We start from the raw sequence: 24,802 nt of genomic DNA on the forward strand, positions 1-24,802 counted from the left end.
GGCGCCCATTTACCCCCATCTCATCCTCATCCCTCTCCTCCTTCCCCTTCATTCCTCCCTGTTGCCCTCACCCCCTTTTCCTTGTCTCCCTTTCCACCCCGCCCCTCTCCATTCTTACCCCTTTTCCTTCCCCCAAGATCTTTCCTCATCCACATTTACCTCCCCATTTTCACCCTCACCCCTCCCCTTTCCCTCTGATTTGCCCCTTTATCCCTTCATTTTCCCCTCATTTACGCTCCTCGTCCGTTCTCCCCGCCCCCTTCGCGCCTCTCCCCTCAGCTTTTCCCGCCTTTCCCCCCGCGCACGCGCGCAGGCAGCGCCGCGGGGGATGGGGGGAGGGTGACGCAGGCGCAGTGCGCCACGACCGCGCAGGCGCGGAGCGCGCGCCCCCCCCCGCCGCCGCCATGACCCCCCCTCCCGCCGCGCATGCGCGCTGGGCGGCGCAGGGCCCCGGCGGCGGAGGGAAGATGGCGGCGGTGGTACAGAATGTGGTGAAGCTGTGAGTGCTTTTCACCCCCCCCACACCTCGACCTTGCGGGGGGAGGGGGGGGAAATGGTGTGGGGTTCCTTCCCCCTACCCCCGCCGTTTCACGGGTGGGGCCAAGTAGGCCGGGGCCAGGGGTGAGGAGGGAGGGGGCGCGCTCATTGTTCGGGGTGAACTTTGCTGAGGGGGAGGTGGGAGGGTGTAGAATCCCTCCGTACGGTTCTGTGAGGGGAGACCCCCCCCTTATGGCGTTGTGAGAGGGTTTCAAGAGCCTTGGGGGTGGGGTCCCCTGAGAGGGGGGGCTAATAGAGTCTAAAGGGTGAGCAGGCCCCCGTGTGTGGCCCCGTGAGGGTCTCCTGCAGAGGCCGGGGCTGTGCGTGTCCCATGTGGATAATCCCTGTGCTTCCCTGTGAGACGGTCTCCCAGATCGCGGGGGGTGCGCTTACCCCCACAGTGTTCTTTGAAGAGGGCCCGACAGAGTGAGGATTTTCCCCTGTACGGTCCTCGGAAGAGTCGTATAGAGCCCAGGGGCAGCTCCCCCCATATGGCCCTGCAGAGCCCGGGGAGTGTGGGGGGGGTCTCCTCAATATGTCCTTGTGAGAGGGGACACTATAGAGCCCTTGGACTGGAGATTCCCCTTCCCATCCAGCCCCATAGAGCCTCAGGGATGGAGCTCCCCCATGTAGCCCCATAAAGGTCCGCCCCCTATACCGCCCTACAAGGGAGGGAGGCGTATATACCCTTGGGGAGGTATACAGCCCCCCACTATCCGCCCTGCTATGGCAAGAAGGGTGCAGGACGTTCCCTATGTGGCCCTATAAAAGAGGTCCACCCTGCCTGGGTGGGATTTGGGGACTTGGAGATGTTTGACCTTTTTTTTTTTTGGTATCACCTGGAGGTTTTTTTGGCATCTCCTGGGGTTTTTTGGCGTCTCCCTTTAGCTGGTGGCACCTCAGCCACGGCGCCGTTGCATCCCTGCGACAGTTTCTTTCAAAACTTTCCTTCTTGGTGGGGTGTTCGTGCAAAACGGGGTGTGATTTGCACCCCCTGGGTCTTCTGCAATGAGACGAGGGTTTGTTAAGAGGCGTTGGGGTCTCCTCTGATGAGCTGGAGTTCATTAAGAGAGGTGATGGTCGTAGATCCATCCGTCCTGCAGCCTTTCACCTGCAGCTGCGTTAGTGAAGCTCCTGGAGAAACTCCTGGCAGGCCACGGGCACAGGCAGACGTGCTGCTGCGTTTTTGGGACCCCTTTCTTGGGTCATTTCTGAGAGAAGCACTAAGCGGGAGTCACAAAACACCTTTTTCAGGCTCTTTTTGCCCCGAGTTGACAAGCCAACACTTCACAACCACATGACTTTGTCAATGCCACTGCAGATCTGCAGCTTTCAGTGAAGTTGAGCACGTGGAAAGGCACCTCGCCTTGTCCGCCTTTGTCATAGGAATGTATTTTATTTATTTCAGAAACTGCTGTTGGGTTTTGAGGCTGGGTTTTTTCAGTCACAGCTTGCCAGTGAGGACGATAGAGAGAAGCGCGGCAGGAGTTGGTTTTCTTACTTTTTAAAGCCGTTCCCCAGGCTGTTCTCGTATCTCTGGGTGCTGTTGGTAACGAGTTTGGTCTACCAAATCCCTCCTGCTTTATTTTTCTCCAAGCGATGGCAGCGTTTGGGGCAGGACAGTTTTCTCTGATGACTTTTTAGGTTTAAATTGCTCTGCTTCCCACAGGGGTACGTCTTGCCCACCTTGGCACAAAGCCTGCCATGCCTTTTCCCGCTGGTTTTGGGGGTGGAGGTGGTCACATCGTTGGTTTTTTTTTTCAGCTGTTTCCATGCCATGGTCTCTTACCGACGGTGCTAAAACACATAAAACCACCCGGTTATTTCCACAGTGATCCGCTGACGTGATGTGCTTTTACTGGAAGCTGCTCTTGAGGGCACTTAGGACTTGCTTAGCAGCAGTAGAAGACTCTGAGCCACGCCAAGTCTGCAGGGAGCAATAATCGGGTTCGTTAGAGCTGTTTAAAACACATTAGTCCTTCCTGACGGCTTCGTTAGCTCTTTGCTTGTGCATCCGGCGCAGATTTTAAGCAGCGCTTCTCCTTGGTGCAGCTTTCTCGAGGTTTTTTGCATGTGGGATTGGCGAGCGTCTGTGCCTCGAAGCGCCCCTCGGTTTTGGGGATGAAGACCTCCGGGTAGCGTAAGGAAAGACTGTGGGGTTGTACGTCGGAGCTGGAGACGGGATCTCCGCTCTGAACGTATCCCGTGCTCCCTCTCCATCCCCTCACCACTCAGGGGAGCACTTTAAAACCCATTTCACGCAGTCTTTTTGGTGTTGAAGCCAAATCCTGGTGCGTTTCTCACCCTGCACAGGGGCCCTCTGTTAATCTGCCGTTGTTTTAACCGCACATTATTGTTTTGGGGGCTGATTGCCTCTTTTACCGCCCCACCCCTCCTGCCCAACTCTGAAATCAAGCCAGTGGGAGAGAAATAAGTTGGAAACCAAACTGGTTTTGGGTTTGTATTACCATAAACACCAAGTTTTCTTCCTCTGTGCAGTCTTCCTGTTGGCAGGGCTTCACCTGGATGTTACAAGGAAGACTTAGGGCTCCGCATTGTTGGTTATTGGGGCGCAGATTGAGCAATTAAGGAGTGATGCAGTGATTTAAGAGGAAATTAAAAGCTCCGAGAGGGATTTACATCCCCGAACTCCGAGAGCTTGACAGTTGTCTGCGCCTGAGCCTGGGTCTGGGGCTCCCTCTGCAGTCAGCAGAGAGGAAAAGGCCATTTGGGACCTTTCTCATCACTCTTAATTGCTTCTGGGATGCTGTTTGCCCTCCTGAAATCGCTGCTGTCGCACCAAATGCGGTGAGGCAAACCCCATTTCTCCGTTAGAGGCTGACAGCGCTCCGTAAGGAAACGAGCACGGCAATGAAACGAGCACGGCAATCCTCGTTTGCATTTAATATTTACCAGTATCATCATCATCTCAGTTAGTCCCTCTCTGCGTGTTGGTTTTCTTCTGGCCATCTCCCCACACACCCGACTTCTACTTGCGTCGGAATAAAAACTCTGCGACGAAGCGATTTTTGTCCTGTCTCCTTTTCCTCCATCGGGCAAGATATTTCACGTACGGCACGTGCTTCCTCGCAGGCAACCAAGGCATCTTTCGGCTCGTTATTCACTCATCTAAATTAGCCGTCTCTGGAGTGGGGGTGATTACAGGGCTCCGTAGGCTCTGTGCAGTCGTTCCAGCCAGTATTAAAGTGCCAAGATCAATATGTATTGATATAAACAAAGGGTTCATCTCCTCTCCCGGCACTGGGGAGGGAAGAACTCGGTCTCCAGCAGCCCGACAGACTCTCGGCTCTTCCCCTCTCCCTGCCACATGTGATGGGAAGATCTCACCGTGCAAATTACTGTAACTACAGCTGCAAGGCTGCGATGTGGCTCTTGCAGCCCTGACGCTTTCCGGTTGAAAGAGGAGCGTAGGGATGTGGCACGAAGAGGTCGTGCTCTTGGAAAACAGGATGGGGCACGATTAATGCACTTAAGGAAACCAGAGAAATGCCCATGGCCGCTCGAATCCATTAGTAATGCGTAGATGCCAGCACAGGCTTCTCCCAAAAGGCTTCAGGGGCATGAAAAATGGCAAGGGGATGTCTTAACGGTGCCACGTTTTGTCTGCTGCCAGCGAGGGAGGCTACAGTCGCCTGGCGGGGCCGTCCCCATGTCTCTGTGCTTTTGCTGGATGAGGGGACGTCTCTGTCCTTCGCTAATACCATGTCGAGTCACATCTTCACCTTGCAGAGGAGATATTTCGGGCTGTGCTTCCTCCGAGCAGCGGTCCGGGAAGAAGCGCGGTGTTTCCCTCTCCTGGCAGATGCGTTCTGGGGCTGGATTTGGGGCTCGGGATGGTTGGGGTGAGCGCTGAACCTCTTTTCACCTCTTTTCAGCCTCGGGGAACAGTACTACAGGGATGCCATGGAGCAGTGCCACAACTACAATGCCCGGCTGTGTGCCGAGAGGAGCGTCCGCCTCCCTTTCCTCGACTCCCAGACCGGGGTGGCCCAAAGCAACTGCTACATCTGGATGGAGAAACGTCACCGAGGGCCAGGTACGCCGGGAAAACGCCGGGTTGGGAACAACAGGTCAGTGCATGTCATCTCCTTGGATAATTCTGGTTTGTTTTTTTTTATTAAAGGTTTAGCCGCCGGGCAGCTTTACTCCTACCCCGCACGCCGCTGGCGGAAGAAACGCCGCGCTCATCCTCCAGAGGACCCGAGGCTTTCCTTCCCTTCTATCAAACCAGGTAAATCCTTCCCACTACCGCTTTCTGCACGCAGTAAAGGCTGAATTTTTTGGCAATATCGTGCCCAAATAGCGCCGGATGATAGTAAATGTTGGTGAGGGTTAGTAAACCCCTTTTTCTGACCCCGCTGCAGCAGGGAAGCTTGCGAGCGTGGCTGGGTGAGATGGGATCTCAGCACATGACGCCGTTCCCTCGCTGATTTTCCTCTTCCTTTTTTCCCCCACCGGCTCCTGCAGACACCGACCAGACCCTGAAGAAGGAAGGGCTGATCTCTCAGGACGGCAGCAGCCTGGAAGCCCTGTTGAGGACCGACCCGTTGGAGAAACGTGCCCTCCCGGACCCCCGCATCGACGACGACAGCCTGGGCGAGTTCCCTGTCACCAACAGCCGTGCGCGGAAGGTACGGCAGAGAGAGGGTCTCCCCCTCTACGTTGGGAGAGGGAACTACAGGGTAAAACACGCACACCTGCACGACACCGCTCTGATTTTCCACCTCCTTCCTCTTCCCCTCTGTTTTCTCTGCGTCTTTTATCCGCAACAGAAGGATTTGGGATGGATTTTGGGGGGGCAGAGATGATGCTACTGGCTTCATGGGGCTACTGGAGAGCAGGAGGCCAGGGTTTGGCTCCCTACAGCGACGTTGTGTAGACAGGTGGATGTTCCCTTCCTCACGATCCAGTTAGAAGCTCTCTTAATTCAGGGGGAGGGAGCTTCTGGCCCCAAAATTCAGTGTTTTATTGTGTCCAGGCACCCAGTTTAAGACTCTGCGCTGGGTGTCCCTGCACCCAGGACAGCTTTCGCCCCTCATTGACCCGTAGACCCTTGCGAAATGGCTGTAGTTGGGGGTGATCTGCCAGGATTTCGAGGTGCCGGTCCCAGACTCTGCCATCTCCTCCCTGCCCTGGCTTCGTTTTTCCCCCCGTGAGTTCTCTTGCAGCAAGTGCGGGTTTTTCATCGCCTCCTCTCCTTGCTGCTTTTTGGTTCCCTGAGTAGAGACGAGCTCGGAGACATCTTGTCAAGCCAGACTCCTTTTATTCCAAAGGTTTTTTTTTCCCCTTTCTTTGTAGCAAATTTATTTTTAAAAGAGATTTTTCACTGTAGCACAGGAGTAGGAAGCATGTTCAGCCAGCTCTTCCCAGTGCTGCCTTCTCTGCGAGCCCTTTTAAACGGGCTCTGGAGGAGAAAGCAGACTTAAGTCTTGAAACAAAGACACGGGAAGGAAGAAAATGCGGCGGCCGGGCATTTAGCAAGGTTACAAATGTCTGGTTTCTTTTGGCGTCGATAAACTAATCCAGGGTTGTTAGAAATCACAGTAATTAGTTCTGGAAAGGGTTTTGACTGGTTGCGGGTCAAATCCATCTGTCTGCTGCCTGGGAATTTGGGCTGCTCTGCTGATGGTTTGGCCTCTTCCCGTTGCAGTTGACTCATAGGATACATTTAATGCCAGGGGAGGGTTGTTTTTCTACACATATTTTATTATTTTCCCCGCTGGCATGTTTCCCCTGTCCCTGCGGTTAATCCCTACCTGCTGTGAAAGGGTTTTACTTGGCTGCTAACGAAGCTCGGAGCAGAGCACCCTGGTTTGGTGGAGAAACAAGTGAGTCGGGGAGAGAGGAGACCGCGAATTTGTCGTCTTCTGCAGAAAAAAGGGGCTGGGATCTTCCCCTTTTCCTTCCTCCCAAATATCCCTGGATAATTTGGGTCCAGCTGCCCCTTTTCACCCTGATTTGGCACAATTCGGAAGCTTTTTTAAGTATTAAGGCTGTACCAAGGTCTGGAGCTGGATGAAACCTTCCCCACTCTGCATCCTTCATCAGACTCGCCGATGCTTTGCTGTTAATTGATGTTGGGATTGTAGGAGCGCCCCCTTTTCCCCTTGGAGCTGCAAATGGGACTTTAAATCCACTGCGGCTGCTGTTGTAGCTGCTTTTTGCTGCCGAAAACACCCCACAGGCACGATCCGTGGGGTGGAAAGCTTTGGCTTAGCGGCTCGCAGCCTGGGTTGGTGCGGGCTGTCCCTGCTTCAGGCTGCACCACCAAAGCCTTTTCCTTGTGGCCGTCCTCACAAGGCAAGTTGCTTTTCCTTAGACCACTTCGTTAGCCGACGGCTCTAACAATAGGCGACACCCTGCAGACTTCACCTTCACCTCCTCACCCGCCAGCGGCTGTGGTTTAAGAGATCCCCCTCCAGATAAGCACAGGGCAGAGCAAGGTGTGTGATATTGTGGTGTCATTTCACTAAAAAAAGTATTTTCCCCGTTCTGGGCTTTTCTACAGTGCTTTTTAGCATGAACATTTTTTGCAAGCCTCATCTCTTTTTGCCTTTACCTTGATAACTCTTTTCTTTAATTGTCTTCACACCATATCGTGCCCTTCTGTGACTTTTTTGGGGGATAAAATGTACTGGATTCACTCTCTGTCCTCCAAAATATCATCCCCTTTCTCCTCCTCCTGTATTACAGGCTTGGAACGGGTTCGGCTGCTGATGGGCACCATGAGGCCGTGCTGCCATTATCTCGCTCCCCAGTTTTTCCTCCTTTTCCCTCGATCCGTGCTGAGGATTTGTCTGCAATAACCCCTTTCCTCTTTCCTAGCGGATTCTTGAGCCGGACGACTTCCTGGATGATTTGGATGATGAAGACTATGAAGAAGATACGCCGAAGCGGAGAGGGAAGGGGAAAGCCAAGGTGAGGGCAGCTGGGTTGGTCTGGCTGGGTCCTGGCCTTGTTTTGGTGGCAATTCTGGCAAATCTGAGATGCTGCCGGTGCTGAACCAGCACCGGCAGCTGCCAGGGCTCAAACATGTCAATGTTGAACCTGACGTTGGGGAAAACTCGCATCCAACAGCCGTTCCGGGCTGTACCCACTACGCGGCAGTGTTGGATCGTGCTTTTTTCTGACACCAGATCACTGCTGTTGTTCTCCCCACCACCCGAGAGCCTTTTGGGTCACAATTTTGCCTAAAACTTGGCGTTTTCCCCTTGTTTTTCCCAGGGCAAAGGTGTTGGAGGGGCTCGGAAGAAGCTGGATGCAGCTATATTAGAAGACCGGGATAAGCCCTACGCTTGCGACAGTGAGTACTGAAAACCTCTCCTTGCCACTTAGGACCCGGGAGCGGAGCCAGGCTGCGTGGCTTTTGGGATCCGTGGGGTTGTCTGCTGGGATTTGGGTTTTAAACCTCAAGAGGTAGATTTACGCAGCCAGAGGAGGGTGTTTTTGAACGCCTCGGACTCTCAGCCCTCCTCCGACAGTCAAAGATGGCTGGAGTTTTCCCACCGGGAACGTGGTCGTCTCGCCCCGAGCGAGGGGCTGTGCAGCCACCCGCCGCGTAGAAATGAGGATGAACCTCTCCCGGTCTTGCCAAACGCCCCCACAAAGGTTGAAAACGGGCCCCCCCCTTTTTCCCAGCTGGTTTTCCAGTTGGATCCGTGTCCGTCAGACTGGTTTCGAAGCCGGCCGTAGTCCCCCCCTGCCCCCACCCTTGCGCTGTCGTGCCTCGTTAAAGCCACTTAATGAGTTTGTAGCTGTGAAACGTGACACTCTGTGCTCGTCCTGCTCTGGCTAAAAACCTCCTCGGCTCCAGGGGCAGGGAGTTTACTTCTGAGGCCGTACCTTCCTGGCGCGCTCCTCCGCGAGCCCAGGGTTGCCGATGCTTCCTCCTCACCTCCCTCCTCCTCAGGCTGGGGAAGGGGAAGGAGAAAAAAAAGCAATTTAACAGGGCAAACGGAGCAAAAAAGGGCAAGTGAGGCTTTGAAATTACCTTTCTCTCTTCTTCCTCCTGTCCTGCAAGAGCTGACACTAGCTTCTTCCCAAAAAACCCACCCCAAACCCCAAGTAGTTGTGTTTTTCCTCCCCTTTTTTCTTGTTTTAAGAGTCCGTCTGTCGCTTGGCACGGGTGCGTGTGCGTGACCTGGTGTGTGTGTGTTTTCTCACGACTCTCTTTCTGTGTTTCAGATAGTTACAAACAAAAGCATACCTTGAAACCTCCCGATCGAGGTAGTCCACTCTCTGTCTGCTTTTTTTATTTCCTTCCTGCCTTTCTTCTCCTGAAACGTTAGTTGTTTTTTTTCACCAAACCTTGCTGGAGCCTGCGGGAAAGGGACGGGGAGGGGGGGACACACGGGAGAAGGGGAGGGAGAAGCCAAAGGCCACCGAGCGACGTCAAAGCTGGCCTCCCCGCCGGCAGCGGGATTCGGCAGCTCCTCTCCGGGCTCGCCTGACCCTTTTCCAGCAGGGAAGAGCGGTCGTGCGTGCCGGCAGAGCGGCCTCCCGAGAGGGAAAACAAAGATTAATTCCCCCCCTGTGGCGGCGGGGATGGGAAAAAACACGGTGTTTCCACTAAACCCCTTCCCTCGCTCCCAAATCCCCTGTGCCCGCGATGTGCCGCCTTCCTTTTAAGAGATGCCAAAGTATGTTCCTGCTTCTCTTGCCAAAAAAACACCTTTTTGCTTTAAAAAAAAAAAGCCCCAAAACCGCTCAGCTGCAGGCGCAGGTTGGATGTTGGTGGCGGGCTGCAAATAAACTCCCGCAGCCAAGCCGGAGAGCTGAGATCGTCTTTGTGGCAGCTCCTCTTCCTCGCTGTTCGGGAGGAGGAAACCCGACTTGGGTTTAGGTACCGACCTGCCTGTTTTGCGGGGAAAAAAGGTCAATTTTAGACTCCGCGGTGGAAGAAGAAAACGCCGCCTGCCAGCTCCGCATGGCTGCTCACGGGGCCGACCCCGTCATGCCCTCGGTTGGCTCTGGAAAGCCAGAATTTGATGTAATAAGGTTGTAATTGCTACTTTTCGGGCTGCTTTTCCCCTCCTTCGCTGGACTCACGCCCCTTTGCCGAGCCGCTCCGGACCTGCCGATGCCGGCCGTTTCCCCCGGGGCGTTGAGCATCCCGCAGAGAGCCCTTTGCCCCGGGGGAATCTCTGCGTCTTTTGTCTGGAAAAGCCAATGCCGGCTGCTTGCTTCGGGCTCTCTTAGGGGGGCTCTGGGCGAGCAGACTGAGCCGGGCTGCCTCCCCGCCCCTGTTTTTGGAGTTGGTGGCATGAGAGGGGATACAAGCCCTGGTGGGGTTTCTCCAGGCTTCAAGCCAGCCTGGAAGTGAATCCAGAAAGGTCTGGGATGTTAGGGAAAAGCTCCAGGATCAGGGAGTTTCATCCCAAAGCAACTTTTTCCTGATTTGCCTGGATGCCAGAAAAAGATGCAGGAAAAACCCGTTGGTAAATCTGTCGGCCGGGCCCCACAAATCCCCCTCTGGCTGTTCCTGGGGGGATTTCACCCTGATCCCCGTCCTTGTGCCCGGCCAACCCCTGCCGGCTGTAGGAGGGTGCAAGGCCAGTGCTGGCTTCGTGCTCGTCCTGCCCACACCTGTCTTGGGGCTGAAGGGGGGTTTCGGGGCATACTTGGAGCCTCGCAGCTAAAAAGCTGCCCAAAAACCCCCCGGAAAAGCAGTGACGGTGAGCTGGGAGCCCGTTCCCCGGCAGGGAGGGCACTTCCCCGGTCCACGGGTGCTCAGAGGTCTCCCCAAGGAAGCGCCTGCCACTAGACCATGGGTGAAAGCTCCAAACCCCGCAAGAAACGGGGCGGAAAGCGGGCAAATCCATGGCATTTGGGGCACTGGGTGATTTTCAGGTCAAGTTTGGAGGAGTCGGGTGGGTCTGAGGCGGGAGCGGAGCCGAGATGTGCATGTGGCTGCTGCGGGGCCCTCCTCGGGGTCCCAAAAAGAGAAGTTTCCCTTCTATGCATGTTGAAAAGAGCCTCGATTTTCACCCAGCTGGTTTAAGGAGATGGTTTTTGGGTAGGAAATACGCCCCCCCCACCGGCCCCCCCAGTATCTTTCCATCTGGGTTTTGCCACTTGGATCGATCGCCGCGTGATTTCACTCCTTTACCGAGGGCTGCAAAGCTGCGCTTAACGAGCTGCCGTCATTACCTGGACGTGGTGGGTATCAGTCACCCACCGCATCAGCGCTAGCCTCCCGTGTGGGATGCGCAGAGGAGGCTGCGGTGCCTCTTCGGCTGCTCCGGACCCAATCCGGCCCCAAACCCCTTCGTTAGGGCGCTTTTAATAAATTCCAGGTGATTTGGGGGCAGAAGGGGAGCAGCCGCCTGCGCTCAGAGCCCCGAGGTGGGACTGGGGGATGATTTGGCCTGTGGGGTCTCACTCCCCGCTGGAGCGAGCTCAGACTTTTCCCGTTTCTATCCGTAGTCTGCGGGAAGCGATACAAGAATCGGCCGGGATTGAGCTACCACTACGCTCACTCCCACCTGGCTGAGGAAGAAGGCGATGACAAGGACGACTCGCAGCCCCCAACTCCCGTCTCGCAGCGGTCGGAGGAGCAGAAATGTAAGCAAAACACCCCCTCTCCCAAAATCCCTGTCGTGAAAAAGGCAACAAAGGCGGGAAATCGCCAGTGCCGGGGCTGGGAGCGAGCAGCGTCCCTTTTTCCGATGGTTTTGGGCACCGTGGCGTAGCCCCGGAGCTCGGAGGTTGCCGGAAAGGCTGCTCCGAGCATTGGGATTTGCATCATGGAAGTGTCATCTCCTGGTCCCGTGCGGAAAGCCTTTTCCCTGTGGCTGATCCATCTCTCCCGCTCTGCTTTTCCAGCCAAGAAAGGACCTGACGGCTTAGCTCTGCCCAACAACTACTGCGACTTCTGCCTGGGAGACTCCAAAATCAACAAGAAGACGGGGCAGCCGGAGGAGTTGGTCTCGTGCTCGGACTGCGGGCGATCAGGTAAGGGGGGAAAACGCCCTCCCTGCCGCGGGCATTGCTGAAACCATCCCCGGCGGCTTCGCCCGCCCGGAGAAGCTGAGGATTTGGGTCGGGGGTGGGGAGAAGGTGGTTTTCTCCCCGCCGTGGAGCTTTTCCCCGAAGCGGCCGTTGCGTGAGCTGCCTTCAGCCGTGTGCTGTGCCCCGCAGGGCACCCCTCCTGCCTGCAGTTCACCCCCGTGATGATGGCGGCCGTCAAGACGTACCGCTGGCAGTGCATCGAGTGCAAGTGCTGCAATATCTGCGGCACCTCCGAGAACGACGTGAGTACCCCCCGCAGCAACGGGAGAGCCCCTCAGAAGGATGTGGCCGCCCCCCGGAACGATGGGAGCACCCCCACAATAACGGGAGAGCCCCTCAGAAGGATGTGGCCGGCCCCCCAAAATAACCGCAGCGCCCCCCAGAATGATGGGAGAACCCCCCAGAATGGCAGTAGCACCCCCACAATAACGGGAGAGCCCCTCAGAAGGATGTGGCTGCCCCCCAAAATAACCGCAGCGCCCCCCAGAATGACGGGAGAGCCCCCACAATAACGGGAGAGCCCCTCAGAAGGATGTGGCTGCCCCCCAAAATAACCGCAGCGCCCCCCAGAATGACGGGAGAGCCCCCACAATAACGGGAGAGCCCCTCAGAAGGATGTGGCTGCCCCCCAAAATAACCGCAGCGCCCCCCAGAATGACGGGAGTGCCCCCCAAAATGGCAGTAGTACCTCCGCAATAAGGGGAGAACCCCTCAGAAGGATGTGGCCACCCCCAAGAATGACGGGAACCACCCCCGCAATAACGGGAGAACCCCCCAGAATGACAGGAGCACCCCCAGAATGGCAGGAACGCCCCCAGAATGGCAGCAGTACCTCCGGAATAAGGGGAGAGCCCCCCAGAAGGATGTGGCTGCCCCCCAGAATGATGGGAGCGCCCCCCCAGAATGACGGGAGCACCCTCACAATAAGGGGAGAACCCCCCAGAACGATGTGGCTGCCCCCCAGAATGACGGGAGCGACCCCAAAGTGACGGGAGCGCCCCCCCAGAATGACAGTAGCTCCCCCACAATAACGGGAGAGCCCCTCAGAAGGATGTGGCTGCCCCCCAGAATGACGGGAACACCCCCCAGAGTGGCAGGAACACCCCCAGAATGACAGTAGCACCCCTACAATATCGGGAGAGCCCCCCCAGAATGACGGGAGCACCCCCCGAGTGACAGTAGTACCCCCAGAACCCACGAGTACCCCCCGGGGGGAGCGGGGCGCCCTCTGGGGACACCTCGGGGTGTCACCCCCCCCCCCCCCCCCGCCCCCGCAGAGAAGGGACAGGACGGGGAGCTTCTGAGCGACCCCCTCGTTTTGGGGGGGGTTAGTAGTCCGTAGGACGTGTTGGGGGCTTTTTGGGGGGAAATCTTTGTGCCTTCGTACCCCGTCGGAGACGAAGAGTCTTTTTGTGGGGGAAAACTTTGCATTTTAATAATCCGTAGGACACAGCGGAGTCATTTCGGGGGGAAATCGTTGTGCTTTTAGTGTTCTGTAGCACGTAGCAGGCTTTCTGCGGGAAACTTCGGCACTTTTATCGTCCGTAGGACTCAGGAGGAGCGGCTTTTTTGGGGAAATTGTTGCGCTTTTTAATAGCGCGTAGGACGGACAGAGCGGAGTCTTTTTTGGGGGAAATCTTTCTATTTGAATAGTCTGTAGGACATGGGAGAGTATTTTGGGGGAAATCTTTGTGCTTTTAATGGCCCATAGAACGCGGGAGAGTCCTTTGGGGGGGAAATCTTTGTGTTCTGAGAGTCCATAGGACACAGAAGAGACTTTTTTGGGGGAAATCGTTGTGCTTTGACAGTCCGCAGGGCACGACGGTCTCTTTTGTGGGAAACCTTTACGCTTTTAAAGCTTGGTGGCACAGAGCAGTCTTTTGGGGTGAAATCTCTGTCCTTTAATAGCCTGTCAGACACGGCGGAGTCTTTTTTGGAGCAAATCTTTGGCCTTTAGTAGTCTGCAGGACACGGGAGACGCTTTTTGGGGAGAAATCTTTGAGCTTTAATAGTCTACGACACGGCAAAATCTTTTTTTTCGGGGGGCAAAAGACCGTGCTTTTGGTAGTCCGGAGGACACGGCGGAGTCTTTCTGGTCACTCTGTCAGAACTTGGAGGACGACGGGGAGGGACCCTCATCCCCCCCCGCCGTTGTCCTGGAGCTAAGTTCGGGTTGAATCATCCGAATTTTCCCCGTTTTCTCCCTCCCCCCCCGGCTTAGGACCAGCTGCTCTTCTGCGACGACTGCGACCGCGGCTACCACATGTACTGTCTCACCCCCCCCATGTCGGAGCCGCCCGAAGGTGAGTCCCCTGCGTGTGTCGTCCCCCCCCTTCCCAGGCCCCCTCCTCCCTCTCCGCTTCAGAAATGGGTCAAAACGAGCGGAATTCAGCCTGGAATATTTCTCAGCCCTGTGGACCCGCTTCTGCCCACGGGTCTTGGGGGAAATCATGGATCTGTTGGGCCACGATCGAAAATGGTGGGGTCCGTCATTCCGGCTGTTTCCGTTATTCCTCCCCTGCTCCGCTGGAGAAGCGGAAAAGCCTTTTACCACCCCAAAATCCCTCGCTGACATCACGCGCCCTGAAATGTCTCTGTGTCGGCCAGTAAAGCCGAGAGGAATTGCTCTTCCTCCTCCTCTTCCTCCCACCTCGTCTTGTGCTGACTCACAGCGGCCAAGCAAAAAAAAACCAACGCCGAAGTGTCAGTGACACCTGACGCCGCTGGTTAATTATCCCGGCGGTTAATTATCAGCCCCTCTCCTGGCTGCCTTCGCTTGAAGGTTAACGGGGAAGGGGAAGGCTCGTGGGTTCACAAACCCCCGAACAGCCTCGTAAACCGCCTCCCCGCCGCCTGCCCTGCGTGTAATTAGGAATCCGTGACCCTTAACGAAGCCCTGACGAGGGCGAAACCCGGCCGCCCACGTGTCCTTCTCTCCGCAGGGAGCTGGAGCTGCCACTTGTGTCTGGACCTGCTGAAGGAAAAAGCCTCCATCTACCAGAACCAGAACAGCTCCTGATCCCGCTGCGCCCACGGGACGGCTGCCCTCGTTCCACACGTTTTCCCTTTTTTTTTGGGGGGGGGAGGGTGTCTTTTCTTTTTTTCCCTTTTTTTTTTTTAACCTTCCCCGTGTTTTCTGGTTTGTTTGGGTTTTGTTTTTTTTTTTTTTTTTATGGCTTGGGGAGGGGGGTGTCGGGGTTTATTTTATTCGTCATTTTTTTGTTGTTGTTGCCGCGCGAGGGTTTGTTTCTCACCTCCCCGCGGCCAGATGGGGGGGTGATGTCCTGCGAGGGCGGGCTGAGGCTGCCGTGTCCCCACCCCGCGGAGTGGCTTTTGGGGTGACACCGCAGTGTCCCTCGGGACCCCGTCCCGACCGAGGGGCCACGGACGGGACAGGGCCGCCCGTCCCATCGCCATTTGCTGGCTTTTCCACCCAAAATGAGGCGCCCAAATCTATCCCGCCGCCTCCCTGGCAACGTGGCATGCCAAAAATCTCGCTTTTCCCCCCCTTTTTCTTGGGAAAAGAGACCCCCATGCCAGCCGGGGGTGCAGTTTGGGGGCTTTTTGTTAATTTTTTTGAGGGGTGAGGTGTTTTTTTCGGGTTTTATTTTTATTTCCTTTTTTTTTCCCTCCCCGTTTTTATCATTTCTTTTTGCCCCGCCATCTCTCCCGCCTCGGAGGATGCTCCCCGCAGCCCGGCTGATCCCCCCCCTGCCCAGACGAGGCCTTACACCCTGACACCCTCCTCTGGCCGGCATGAAACAGGGCAAAATCCCTCCATTTTGGGATTTTCCCCCCTCCACCTCCTCCAGCTGGCGCAAAACGGGTCAAACCCCCTCAATTTTGGGGTTTTCCCTTGCTCCCACACAGCACAGAGGGAGAAACGCTTCGCCCTGTCCCCCCCCACCCCGTCACGGTCGCACAGGGTTTGTTTTGGGGTTTGGGGGGATTTATTTTGGGGTGGGAAAAGCTGCTTTTACCCCCAGAACGCCTCTGACAGGGAGAGGCGGGAGATGCCACTGTTCTGGGGCTCTCTGGGGACACCCCGATATCCCCGTCTGCCCCCCCCAAGGGTCCCGTTGACTGAATGTGCCTGTTTTTTCTAAAAATCAACTTAAAAAACCTACCTCCGAACCCCCCCCGCCTCTGCGCCCCGAATTTCACCTCCCAGAACCCCCCGAAAGAGAGGAGCCAACCGGGACGGCGGCAGAGCAGCCCCGAAACCGGCCCCGTGAGCAGAAAAATGGCCCCAAAATTACTAAAATAGCCCCCAAAATGACCTAAATAGCCCCCAGATTGACCACAGGTAGCTCAAAATTAACCAAAACTGCTCAAAATTGAACAGAATCCCTAAAGAAACCCCACGCCACTACACCAAAAAAAACCCACCCCGGATCTGGGTGACGAAGCGGCTCCAGCCTGGTGGTTTCTCTCCTCCCCTCCTTGAGCGCGATTCGGGTGGAAATGAAGGCGTTTTGGTTAAAAAAGGGTGATTTTCCCCTCTTTTCACGCCCTGACAGGGGCGGGATGATGAAATGTCCCTAAACGGGTGGGTTTTACCCCAATTTCCCCTCGGCAAAGCTTCACGGTTGTGTCTTATCCAGGAAAAAAAAAAAGTGACACCAAAATGGCTTGTTTTCGTAATAAAAATGGACAAAAATGTAGCTGTGTGGAAGTGGGGTCGTTTTGGGGAAAACTGGGGGGTTTTAGGGTACTGGTAAACAACAGCTATTTGGGTGTTCGAATGTAGCTTCTCTGAGGGCTGATCCTGGGGTTGTGCTGCCCTGTTTTTTGGGTAAATAAACCCCATTTAGGTGCTTGCTTGTGGCTTCTCTGAGGGCTGACACTGAGGTTGTGCTACCCTGTTTTTTGGGGTAAAATCTGCCCCATTATGGGCTTTTGCCACCCGCTGGCCCCGGCTTGATGCGAGAATTAATTCCTTTGCAGATCTATTTTGCAGCTAAATCACCCGAATTGGGGCAAAGGCCGGAGCTCGAGAGCCAGGACCCAGGTGTCAGGGTAATATATAGGGGAAATTAATCCTCGTTAGCCTTTTTTGGGGGGGTGGGGGGGGGGGGTCCCCAGAGGCCTGGGTTCCCTGGGGGGCTGCGGGGACCCCCCGGACGCCTGGGCCCCCGGGAGGGCAGCGGTTTGATATCGAAGACCAGGGTTGCGATGAGGTTTTATTGGGGTTAAATAAATAGCCTCTGGGTGGGGGGGGATCGACCACGGGGTGGGGGACGTGTCCCCCCGGGGGTCCTGTCACCCGTCCTCACTGGCCCAGCGGGATGCAGGTGTCCCTGATGCCCGTCCTCTCCCCCTCAGACGCCCTCCTTGGTCTTGGTGGTACTCAGGGGGACAGTGACTTCCTCGTCCTTGAGGTGACCCGCTCTGTCGCCGCGTCAGGGGAAGAGAAACCCCAAAACCTTCAACCTTTCTCCCCAAAAACCTTCAGCCCTTCCCAACCCCGAACCTTCCATCCTGCTCACCCCAAAACCTTTGTCCCTGCTCACCCCAAAACCTTTGTCCCTTCTCACCCCAAAACCTTTGTCCCTTCTCCCCAAAAACCTTCGTCCCTTCTCACCCCAAAACCTTTGTCCCTTCTCCCCGAAAACCTTCGTCCCTTCTCACCCCAAAACCTTTGTCTCTTCTCCCTGAAAACCTTCACCCTTCTCACCCCAAAACCTTTGTCCCTTCTCCCCAAAAACCTTCGTCCCTTCTCCCCAAAAACCTTCGTCCCTTCTCACCCCAAAACCTTTGTCCCTTCTCCCCAAAAACCTTCGTCCCTTCTCACCCCAAAATCTTTGTCCCTTCCAACCCCAAACCCTTTGGGGCTCCTCCAAGAAATCTTGCCCTAAAATGGCGATTTTTCACCCTGATGTCAACCACAAAAGGATTGGGGAGAAAAAGGGGATCTGGTGGGGAGGGGGTCCCTTGGGGTGGCCAAAGCCACTTCGCTGGGGAGCTCCTCACCGTCTCTCGACGTCTTTGACGGTCTCGGGCAGGGGCACATTGCGGGTCTCGGGCAGGAAGCAGGTGGCGATGGCCGAGATGATGGGAGCAGCCCCGTAGATGATGAGGGGCAGCACTGGGGTCACGTCAGCTGTCATGCGCACCAGCGGGGCCACCATGCTACCCACACGAGCCATAGTGCCCCCCAGGCCCATCCCCGTCTGCCTGTGCCAGGGAGAGGGATGGACGGACGGATGGATGGATGGAGAGATGGATGGTTGGAGAGATGGTTGGAAATATGGATGGGCTGAGGGTTGGGTGGATGGATGAAGAGGTGGTTGGGTGGGTTGAGGGTTGAAGGCGTTGATGATGGATGGATGGAGAGGTGGATGGTTGGAGAGATGGTTGGAAATATGGATGGGTTGAGGGTTGGGTGGATGGATGAAGAGGTGGTTGGATGGGTTGAGGGATGGAGAAGTTTATGATGGAGAGGTGGTTGGGTGTATGGATGGAATGGATGGAGGATGAGGGCTGGAGGGGTTGATGGATGAAGAGGTTGGGTGTATGGATGGAATGGATGGGTTGAGGGTTGGAGGGGTTGATGGACGGATGCAGGGTTGGTTGGATGGATGATGGGTTGAGGGTTGGAGGGGTTGATGATGACGGATGGAAGAGGTGGTTGGATGGAGGGGTTGATGATGGATGGATGGATGGATGGATGGATGGATGGATGGAAAGGTGATTGGCTGGATGGGTTGAGGGATGGATGGATTGGTGCAAGGAATGATTTTTGGATGGATGGATGAGCGGTTGGGCTGATACGTGGGTGGGTAGATGGGCTGGTCAGTGGGTGAGTGGTTGGGTTGGTGGGTGGAAGATGACTTGGCCGGTGGGTTGGATGAGCGGATGGAGGGACAGGCAGATGGAGGGAGGGCTGTGGTGCCGGCAGCTCCTAGAAGTGACAACCACCCACCTGATGACAGTGGGGAAGAGCTCTCCGGTGAAGATGTAGGCGCAGTTGAAGGAGGCGGCCAATGAACCCTTTCCAATCACCGCGAAGGCCATGCGCAGCATCTGCAGCTCTGGGGACAGGGATGGGAGGTCTCACACCTCCGTCCCCTCAAGGGCTCCTCTATGACCCACCAATGGTCCTCCAACCTCTGCCTCCACCCCTGAATGTCCCAAGTCCCCCCAGTGACCCTTCATCCCTCCATCCTTCGATCTCTTATCGCTGTCCCCCCAGTGCACCCCCAATGTCCCCCCACCCCTCCATCTCTGTCCTCCAACTTACTTCCTTCCATCCCTCCAACCTCCTCATCCTTCCACCCTCTGTCCCCCCATCCCATCATCTTCCAACCTCCATCTTTCCCGTCTCTGTCCCTCCAACTTCTCTCTGTCCTTTTACCTCTTCTTCCTCCATGCCATTCTCCTTCATCCTACTGTCCTCCATGCCATTGTCCTTCATCCTACTGCCCTCCATGCCATTCTCCTTCATCCCACTGTCCTACATGCCATTGTCCTTCATCCCTCCCACCATCCCTCCATCTGTCCCAGCACCCACCCATTGGCACAACGATGTTGGCGAGGATGCAGATGCCGGCGAGCGCCAAGGAGCCGCCCTGGGCCACCCGCCGCCCCACGCAGCTGATGGCCAGCACCGAGGCCAGCTTGGCCGGGATGTCCACAGCCCCGAAGACCAGCTGGCTCAGGTAGATGTCCACCCCGAAGCCCTGCAGATCCATGGCCAGCCCATAGTAGGCGAAGCTGGTGGAGAACCTGCCCCCAAAACCCAACATTTCAACACACAACCCACCAGGCGTGATCAAGCGGGGACCCAAAAGGTGGGGTTTCGCCCCCAAAAAGTGGGGTTTGACCTCAAGAAGATGGGGTTTGCCCCAAAAGGTGGGGTTTGGCCCCAAAACGGCCCCACTTGCCAGACAAAGGAGACGCCACAGGAGACGGTTCTCATCCCGGGGGTGCGGATCAGGGAGGCCAGGGTCCCCCCTGGCAGTGGTGGCTCCCGGTGCACCAGCTCCCGCAGCGCCTGTGGGAAAGGAGGATCTGGGGAGATCCTGGGAGGGATCCGAGGGGCCGGGGCGATCCAGGGAATGGGAGGGCATCTAGGAGGGATGGTGGGGACCGGGGTGGAACTAGTGGGGTTGGTGGGATCTAGAAGAGACAGTGGGGAATCTCGGGAGGGATCTGGGTGATCTGGAGGGAATTGGAGGGGTCTGGGGGGATCTAGGTGGGATCAGAGGGATCTAGGAGGGGTACAAGGGGTCTTGGAGGTGATCTGGAGGGATGGAGAGGTGTTGGAGAGCCCTAACAAGGACACAGAATGGGGGGATCCAGGTGATCAGGAGAGGTCTGAGAGGGATCTAGGGGGGGAGGTCGGAAGTATCTAGGAGGGATGGAGAGGGTCTGGGGGGGATCCAACCTGAGGAGAGGGGAACGGGGGAGATCTAAGGGAGAAGGAGGGCGTTCTGGAGGGATTTGGGTGATCTCCTGAGATCTGGGAGGATCCAGAAGGGATCTGCAGCATTGTGCAGGGATATAGGAGAGGAACTTGGGGGGATCTAAGGGGTAGATGAGGGGGATCTGGGGGGGTCCTAGGCAGCCCCCCATCACCTCCTCGCTGAGCTTGTCTCCCTCCTCCTTCCTCCCGTTGATGCGGGCGACTTTGCGGAGCCCCTTCAGGGCCAGGTCGGGTCTCCCCGAAATCACCTGCCACCGGGCTGACTCCACGAACAGCCTTGGGGGGTGTGGGGAGAGGGGTCACGGGGGACCCAGGCATCCGGGGGGGTCCCGGCTCCCACCCTACGCCTCCCACCACCCAGGTGTCCCCGCCACCACCCCATAGGACACCCCACCATCCAACCCCAACCCAGGAGGAGGGGGGTGGGCGGCCACCTAGACGCCTGTGTTCCCCATACCAGGAGTAGAGGAAGAAGAGGAAGAAGGGGAGGGAGACGACGAGCTGGAGCCAGCGCCAGTGAGGGAGGCCGAAGGCCACGGCCGCCAGCACGAACTGCCCGAAGGTGTAGCAGTAGCCATTGATGGTGCCCACCACGGCGCGCGCTTCCGTCGGGATCCACTCCATGCCTGTGGGTAACCATCAGCACACGGATGGTGGGGTCTATCCCGTGGGATGGGGCCACACTGGGATATCTGGGTCCCTCCCACGGCGTGGAGGTGGTGGGGTTGGAGACTGCGCGCCTGGAGCCTTCCCAAAGGTCAGTGGTGGTAGAGCCAAGCATGGATGTGTAGGACCCTCCCAAGGTCAACGGTGGCAGGTTGGAGCCCGGGTCCCCCCAAAGGGTCAACGGTGGCAGGTTGGAGCTTGGGTCCCCCCAAAGGGTCAATGGTGGCAGGTTGGAGCTTGGGTCCCTCCCAAGGTCAATGGTGGCAGGTTGGAGCTTGGGTCCTCCCAAAGGGTCAATGGTGGCAGGTTGGAGCCCAGGTCCCTCCCAAGGTCAATGGTGGCAGGTTGGAGATGGGTCCCCTCAAAGGGTCAACAGTGGCAGGTTGGAGCCCGGGTCCCTCCCAAGGTCAATGGTGGCAGGTTGGAGCTTGGGTCCCCCCAAAGGGTCAACGGTGGCAGGTTGGAGCTTGGATCCCCCCGAAGGGTCAATGGTGGCAGGTTGGAGCTTGGGTCCCTCCCAAGGTCAATGGTGGCAGGTTGGAGCTTGGATCCCCCCGAAGGGTCAATGGTGGCAGGTTGGAGATTGGGTCCCCCCGAAGGGTCAACGGTGGCAGGGTTGGAGCCCGGGTCCCTCCCATGGGTCAATGGTGTCAGAGTTGGAGCCCGGATGCTTCCCATGGGATAGGGGTGGTAGGACCAAGCCCAGACACCCAGGTCCCTTCCGGGGGATAGGGGTGGTGGGACCAAGCCCAGAGCCCTGGGTCCCCAGCTTACAGAGGGAGGCGGAGTTGAGGGAGACCCCGGCCATGGCCAGGCCCGCCAGGAACCGGCAGAGACAGTAGACGACGAAGGTGGGGGCGGCCGCGGTGCCGGCCCCTGTCACCCCCAGCTGCAGGTAGCACCAGGTCAGCAGCGCCCGGCGCCCGAACCTGCTGGGACACGGTGCTGGGGGCACTGGGGGCTGGGATGCTGACGTGGGGCGCTGGGGGTGCTGGGGAGGGGGATGCGGGGTGCTGGAGCCGCTGGGATGGGGGATGAGGGCTCCTGGGGGCACTGGGATGGGGGCGGTGGGGACCTCGTGCCGTTAGGATGGGGACATGGGCGCTGGGACTGGGGGGATGTGGGGCGCTGGGAATCCTGGGACAGGGACGTGGGGCACTGGGACAGGGACACAAGGCGTTTGGAATACTGGGACGGGGAATATGGGCACCGTGAATACTGGGATGAGTGATGTGGGGACAGTGGGACAAGCTGTACTGGGACGGACCCAGCCTGGGGGCGCTGGGGACACTGGGAGACCAGGGGCCGGGGGAAGGGGAGGACATCCCTGTGCGTAGCCCTCCCCTCTCCCCCTTCCCAGTTCCTCCCAGTTTATCCCAGTACAGCTCTGGGGTGCGCACGCACTTGTCGGAGAGGATCCCAAAGAGGCTAGAGCCCAGGAGGATCCCGGCCATGTAGATGGATTGGGCCACCTGCCTCAGCTTCTTGGACTCGCACACCAGGTCCCACTGCCACCAGGAAAGGACACGGGGGTCAACACCCGGACACCCGCGTCCCCACTCGCCCCCCCAGGGCGGGTTGTGGGCCACCCCTCACCTCGGTAACGATGGTGTGGGCGAAGATGCCATCCTGGTAGGTCCAGCCATCATGGCAAGGCTCGGTGGCCGCCCCGTTGGCCGTGCTGTTGACCGTGCCGTTGACCTCCAAGAGGTGCCACTGGAGCTCCACGTAGCGGCGGCAGCGCTGGGGACGATGGTGGCCGTCGGAGGGGATGGAGATGAGGAGGGGGACATCCCCAGTGCTGTCATTGGCCACGGGCCGAGGCCGGCAGTGGTGCTCGGGGACGCCGGCGGTGAAGTTCTGCAGAAGGTTGTGGCTGGCCAGCATGAGCAGCGGAATGGCCAGGGCGGCCACGTAGGTCACCTGGAAGCGGCCCATCCCGCCCAGGCGGGCCAGCAGCTCCACAAAGGTCATGGTGGGACGAGGGATGGCGCCGGGAAGGGGGGCCCGGGGCAGCTGGAGGGTGGCAGGAGGAGAAGAGGTTGAAGGGTGGGCCAAGGGATGGCGGAGGGACAGAGCTATTGATCTATCGGTGCCTCGATCGATCGATCGATCAATCAGTCTACTGGTGTGCCGATTGCTCTGCCAGTCAGCGTCCCAACCAACCTATTGATCTGTGGGGGTGTCTGTTGACCTACCAGTCTCTCTGTCGATGCCCTCGCTCAATCGACCCATCAGTCTGTCCATCCGTCTCGGTCTCTACTGATCTATCAGTCGCTGGTGGTTTGTTTCTTGCTACCAGCCCTGCCCCTCACTGCTCTCCCTCCTCCTCCTCCCTCCCCCTCGTTACTGATCAACCGACCGACCGACCAACCAACCGATCAATCGATCCTCCCTCCCCTGCTCCGTCCTACCGGTCTCTCAGTAGGTCCATCCCTCCAATGATCCCTCGCGATCGATTGATCCCTACCGGTGGTTTTGCTCCTCTCCCTCTCTCTGCGGCTCTCTCGGTCTCTGGCTCGGTCTCTGCGGCCACCCGCTGTCCCCCCGGTCCATCCCTCTGTCCCTCCCTCCCTCTGCCACTCCCCCTCTCTCTCTCTCTCTGTCGCCGTCCTTCGCCCCTCACTCGATCAATCGATCGATCAATCGATTTCTCTGTTGTCCATGCCAACCATCACCAGCTGGTGGGTCTGCCCCGTCCCCCTGCCCATCTATTGACTCCTCACCCTGTCAGTCAATCGATTGATCTGCTGCTCAGTCGATCTGTAGGTCTACATAGGTCTATTGATCAGCCTTTGCGTCTCCCCCTCCCTATTGATCGATCTGTTGGTCTCCCTGTCGATCAAACCAACGAGCTCTTTCTCTGCTGATGAATTATTGACCTTTATTATCCATAATGTCTTGATCATCCATTGGTCTATAATGTCTCTCTTTATTGATCAGTCTATTGGCCTATATGTTTCTATTGGTCAATCTGTTGATCGGTCCACAGCATCTCTATTGATCCGTCTGATGGTCTGTGTATCTCTATTACCAATAAATTGATCTATAATTTAGTCATTGATCGATCTCTTGGTCTGTATTTTTCTACTGATGAATCTATTGAACCAGGATCCACTGATCAATCTAATGACCTGTCTCTCTATTGATCAATCTATTGGTCTATCAATCAATGTATTGATTTATAATCTTTTGATTGATCAATGTCTCAATCTCTCTATCGACCACTCTGTTGGCCTATAATCTTTCTATTGATTGATTTATTGACCTTTAATCTCTCTGTTGATTGATCTTCCTGTAGGTCAACCTATTGACCTATAACCTATTGATCAATATAGTGATCTTTATCTATTGACTGATCTATTGGTCTCTACTGATCAATTTATTGAACTTAAATCTCACTATTGATCAATCTGATTGATCTTTAATCTCAATCTATTAACATATGATCTTTCTATTGACCATGCATCAATCTTAATCTCTTTATTGATCAATCTCTTGACCCATAATCTTTCTATTGATCAGTCTTTCTCTCTATTGATCAATCTATTGAGCTTTAATGTCTCTCTTGACCAGTCCATTGGCCTCTCTCTCTCCTGATCAACATATTGATCTCTCTATTGATCCACTCACCTGTCCGTCGCGCTCGTTATCTCCCAACCTCTCCCAGCAGCAAACCCCACTCCCCGGAACCGTCTGCCAGCAGCTACCACCCCTCCACCCTGCAGCTGCCCATGGCCACAGCCCTGTCCCCGACCCCCTCCCTGTCCCCACTCCTATTTAAAGGCACCCCTGGTCACGGTTAACGTTTGACTGTGGTGGGACCAGATCCCGCTATGGGTCAGTGGAGACGATCGTCAGGCGGAAGTGCTGGCGCCAGCCACGCCGGTCCCCAACCAGGGATGCCCGATGGCTCCCCGGGGCCATCCCATCCTCTCCATCCTCTTCCTCGGCGAGGACACCCCCAACCCCAGGTGTGTGGGAACCACCCCAGCCCCCCCCAACCCAGCTTGTTTTTACCATCCATGGTGGCTGATTCATGGGGCAAAGTCCCCAGAGCCCTGAACTGGATCCGTGGGAGCCCCTTGGACCCGGGGCAGGAGGGCAGCGGGAGGCGGCAGAGCGTAGGCAGAATGGGGC

The 24,802-nt window shown here is 56.7% G+C and overlaps 2 protein-coding genes across 5 annotated transcripts; one reads left to right on the plus strand and one right to left on the minus strand.

Moving 5' to 3' along the window:
* The first annotated feature begins 431 nt into the window (after nt 1-431).
* On the plus strand, nt 432-19,158 carry DPF2 (double PHD fingers 2). Of its 2 annotated transcripts, XM_054184004.1 has the most exons (13): nt 432-499; nt 4,434-4,594; nt 4,682-4,789; nt 5,026-5,189; nt 7,384-7,476; nt 7,783-7,861; nt 8,743-8,784; nt 10,984-11,121; nt 11,383-11,511; nt 11,698-11,810; nt 13,790-13,871; nt 14,511-16,587; nt 19,075-19,158. In XM_054184004.1, the coding sequence occupies exons 1-12, from the start codon at nt 468-470 to the stop codon at nt 14,585-14,587; spliced, it is 1,218 nt and encodes a 405-aa protein (XP_054039979.1). In that variant the 5' UTR covers nt 432-467; the 3' UTR covers nt 14,588-16,587; nt 19,075-19,158. The 2 variants fall into 2 exon arrangements, with proteins under 2 accessions (XP_054039979.1, XP_054039980.1); XM_054184005.1 differs by lacking the exon at nt 8,743-8,784.
* Nucleotides 16,765-24,400, minus strand: LOC128901830 (solute carrier family 22 member 6-like). Of its 3 annotated transcripts, XM_054184000.1 has the most exons (11): nt 24,296-24,400; nt 22,259-22,678; nt 22,067-22,170; nt 21,437-21,591; nt 20,454-20,622; nt 20,149-20,272; nt 19,455-19,564; nt 19,082-19,296; nt 18,494-18,602; nt 17,542-17,745; nt 16,765-16,959 (listed from the first exon to the last, which is right to left on the minus strand). In XM_054184000.1, exons 2-11 carry the CDS (start codon nt 22,634-22,636, stop codon nt 16,890-16,892), a joined length of 1,638 nt encoding a protein of 545 aa, XP_054039975.1. In that variant the 5' UTR covers nt 22,637-22,678; nt 24,296-24,400; the 3' UTR covers nt 16,765-16,889. The 3 variants fall into 3 exon arrangements, with proteins under 3 accessions (XP_054039975.1, XP_054039976.1, XP_054039977.1); XM_054184001.1 differs by lacking the exon at nt 21,437-21,591 and having other exon boundaries at nt 17,542-17,741; XM_054184002.1 differs by lacking the exon at nt 16,765-16,959 and having other exon boundaries at nt 17,548-17,741.
* Between the last annotated feature and the right edge of the window lie 402 nt (nt 24,401-24,802).

This window comes from Rissa tridactyla, chromosome 29 (genome assembly GCF_028500815.1).
Source record: "Rissa tridactyla isolate bRisTri1 chromosome 29, bRisTri1.patW.cur.20221130, whole genome shotgun sequence".
Classification (NCBI taxonomy): Eukaryota; Metazoa; Chordata; class Aves; order Charadriiformes; family Laridae; genus Rissa; species Rissa tridactyla.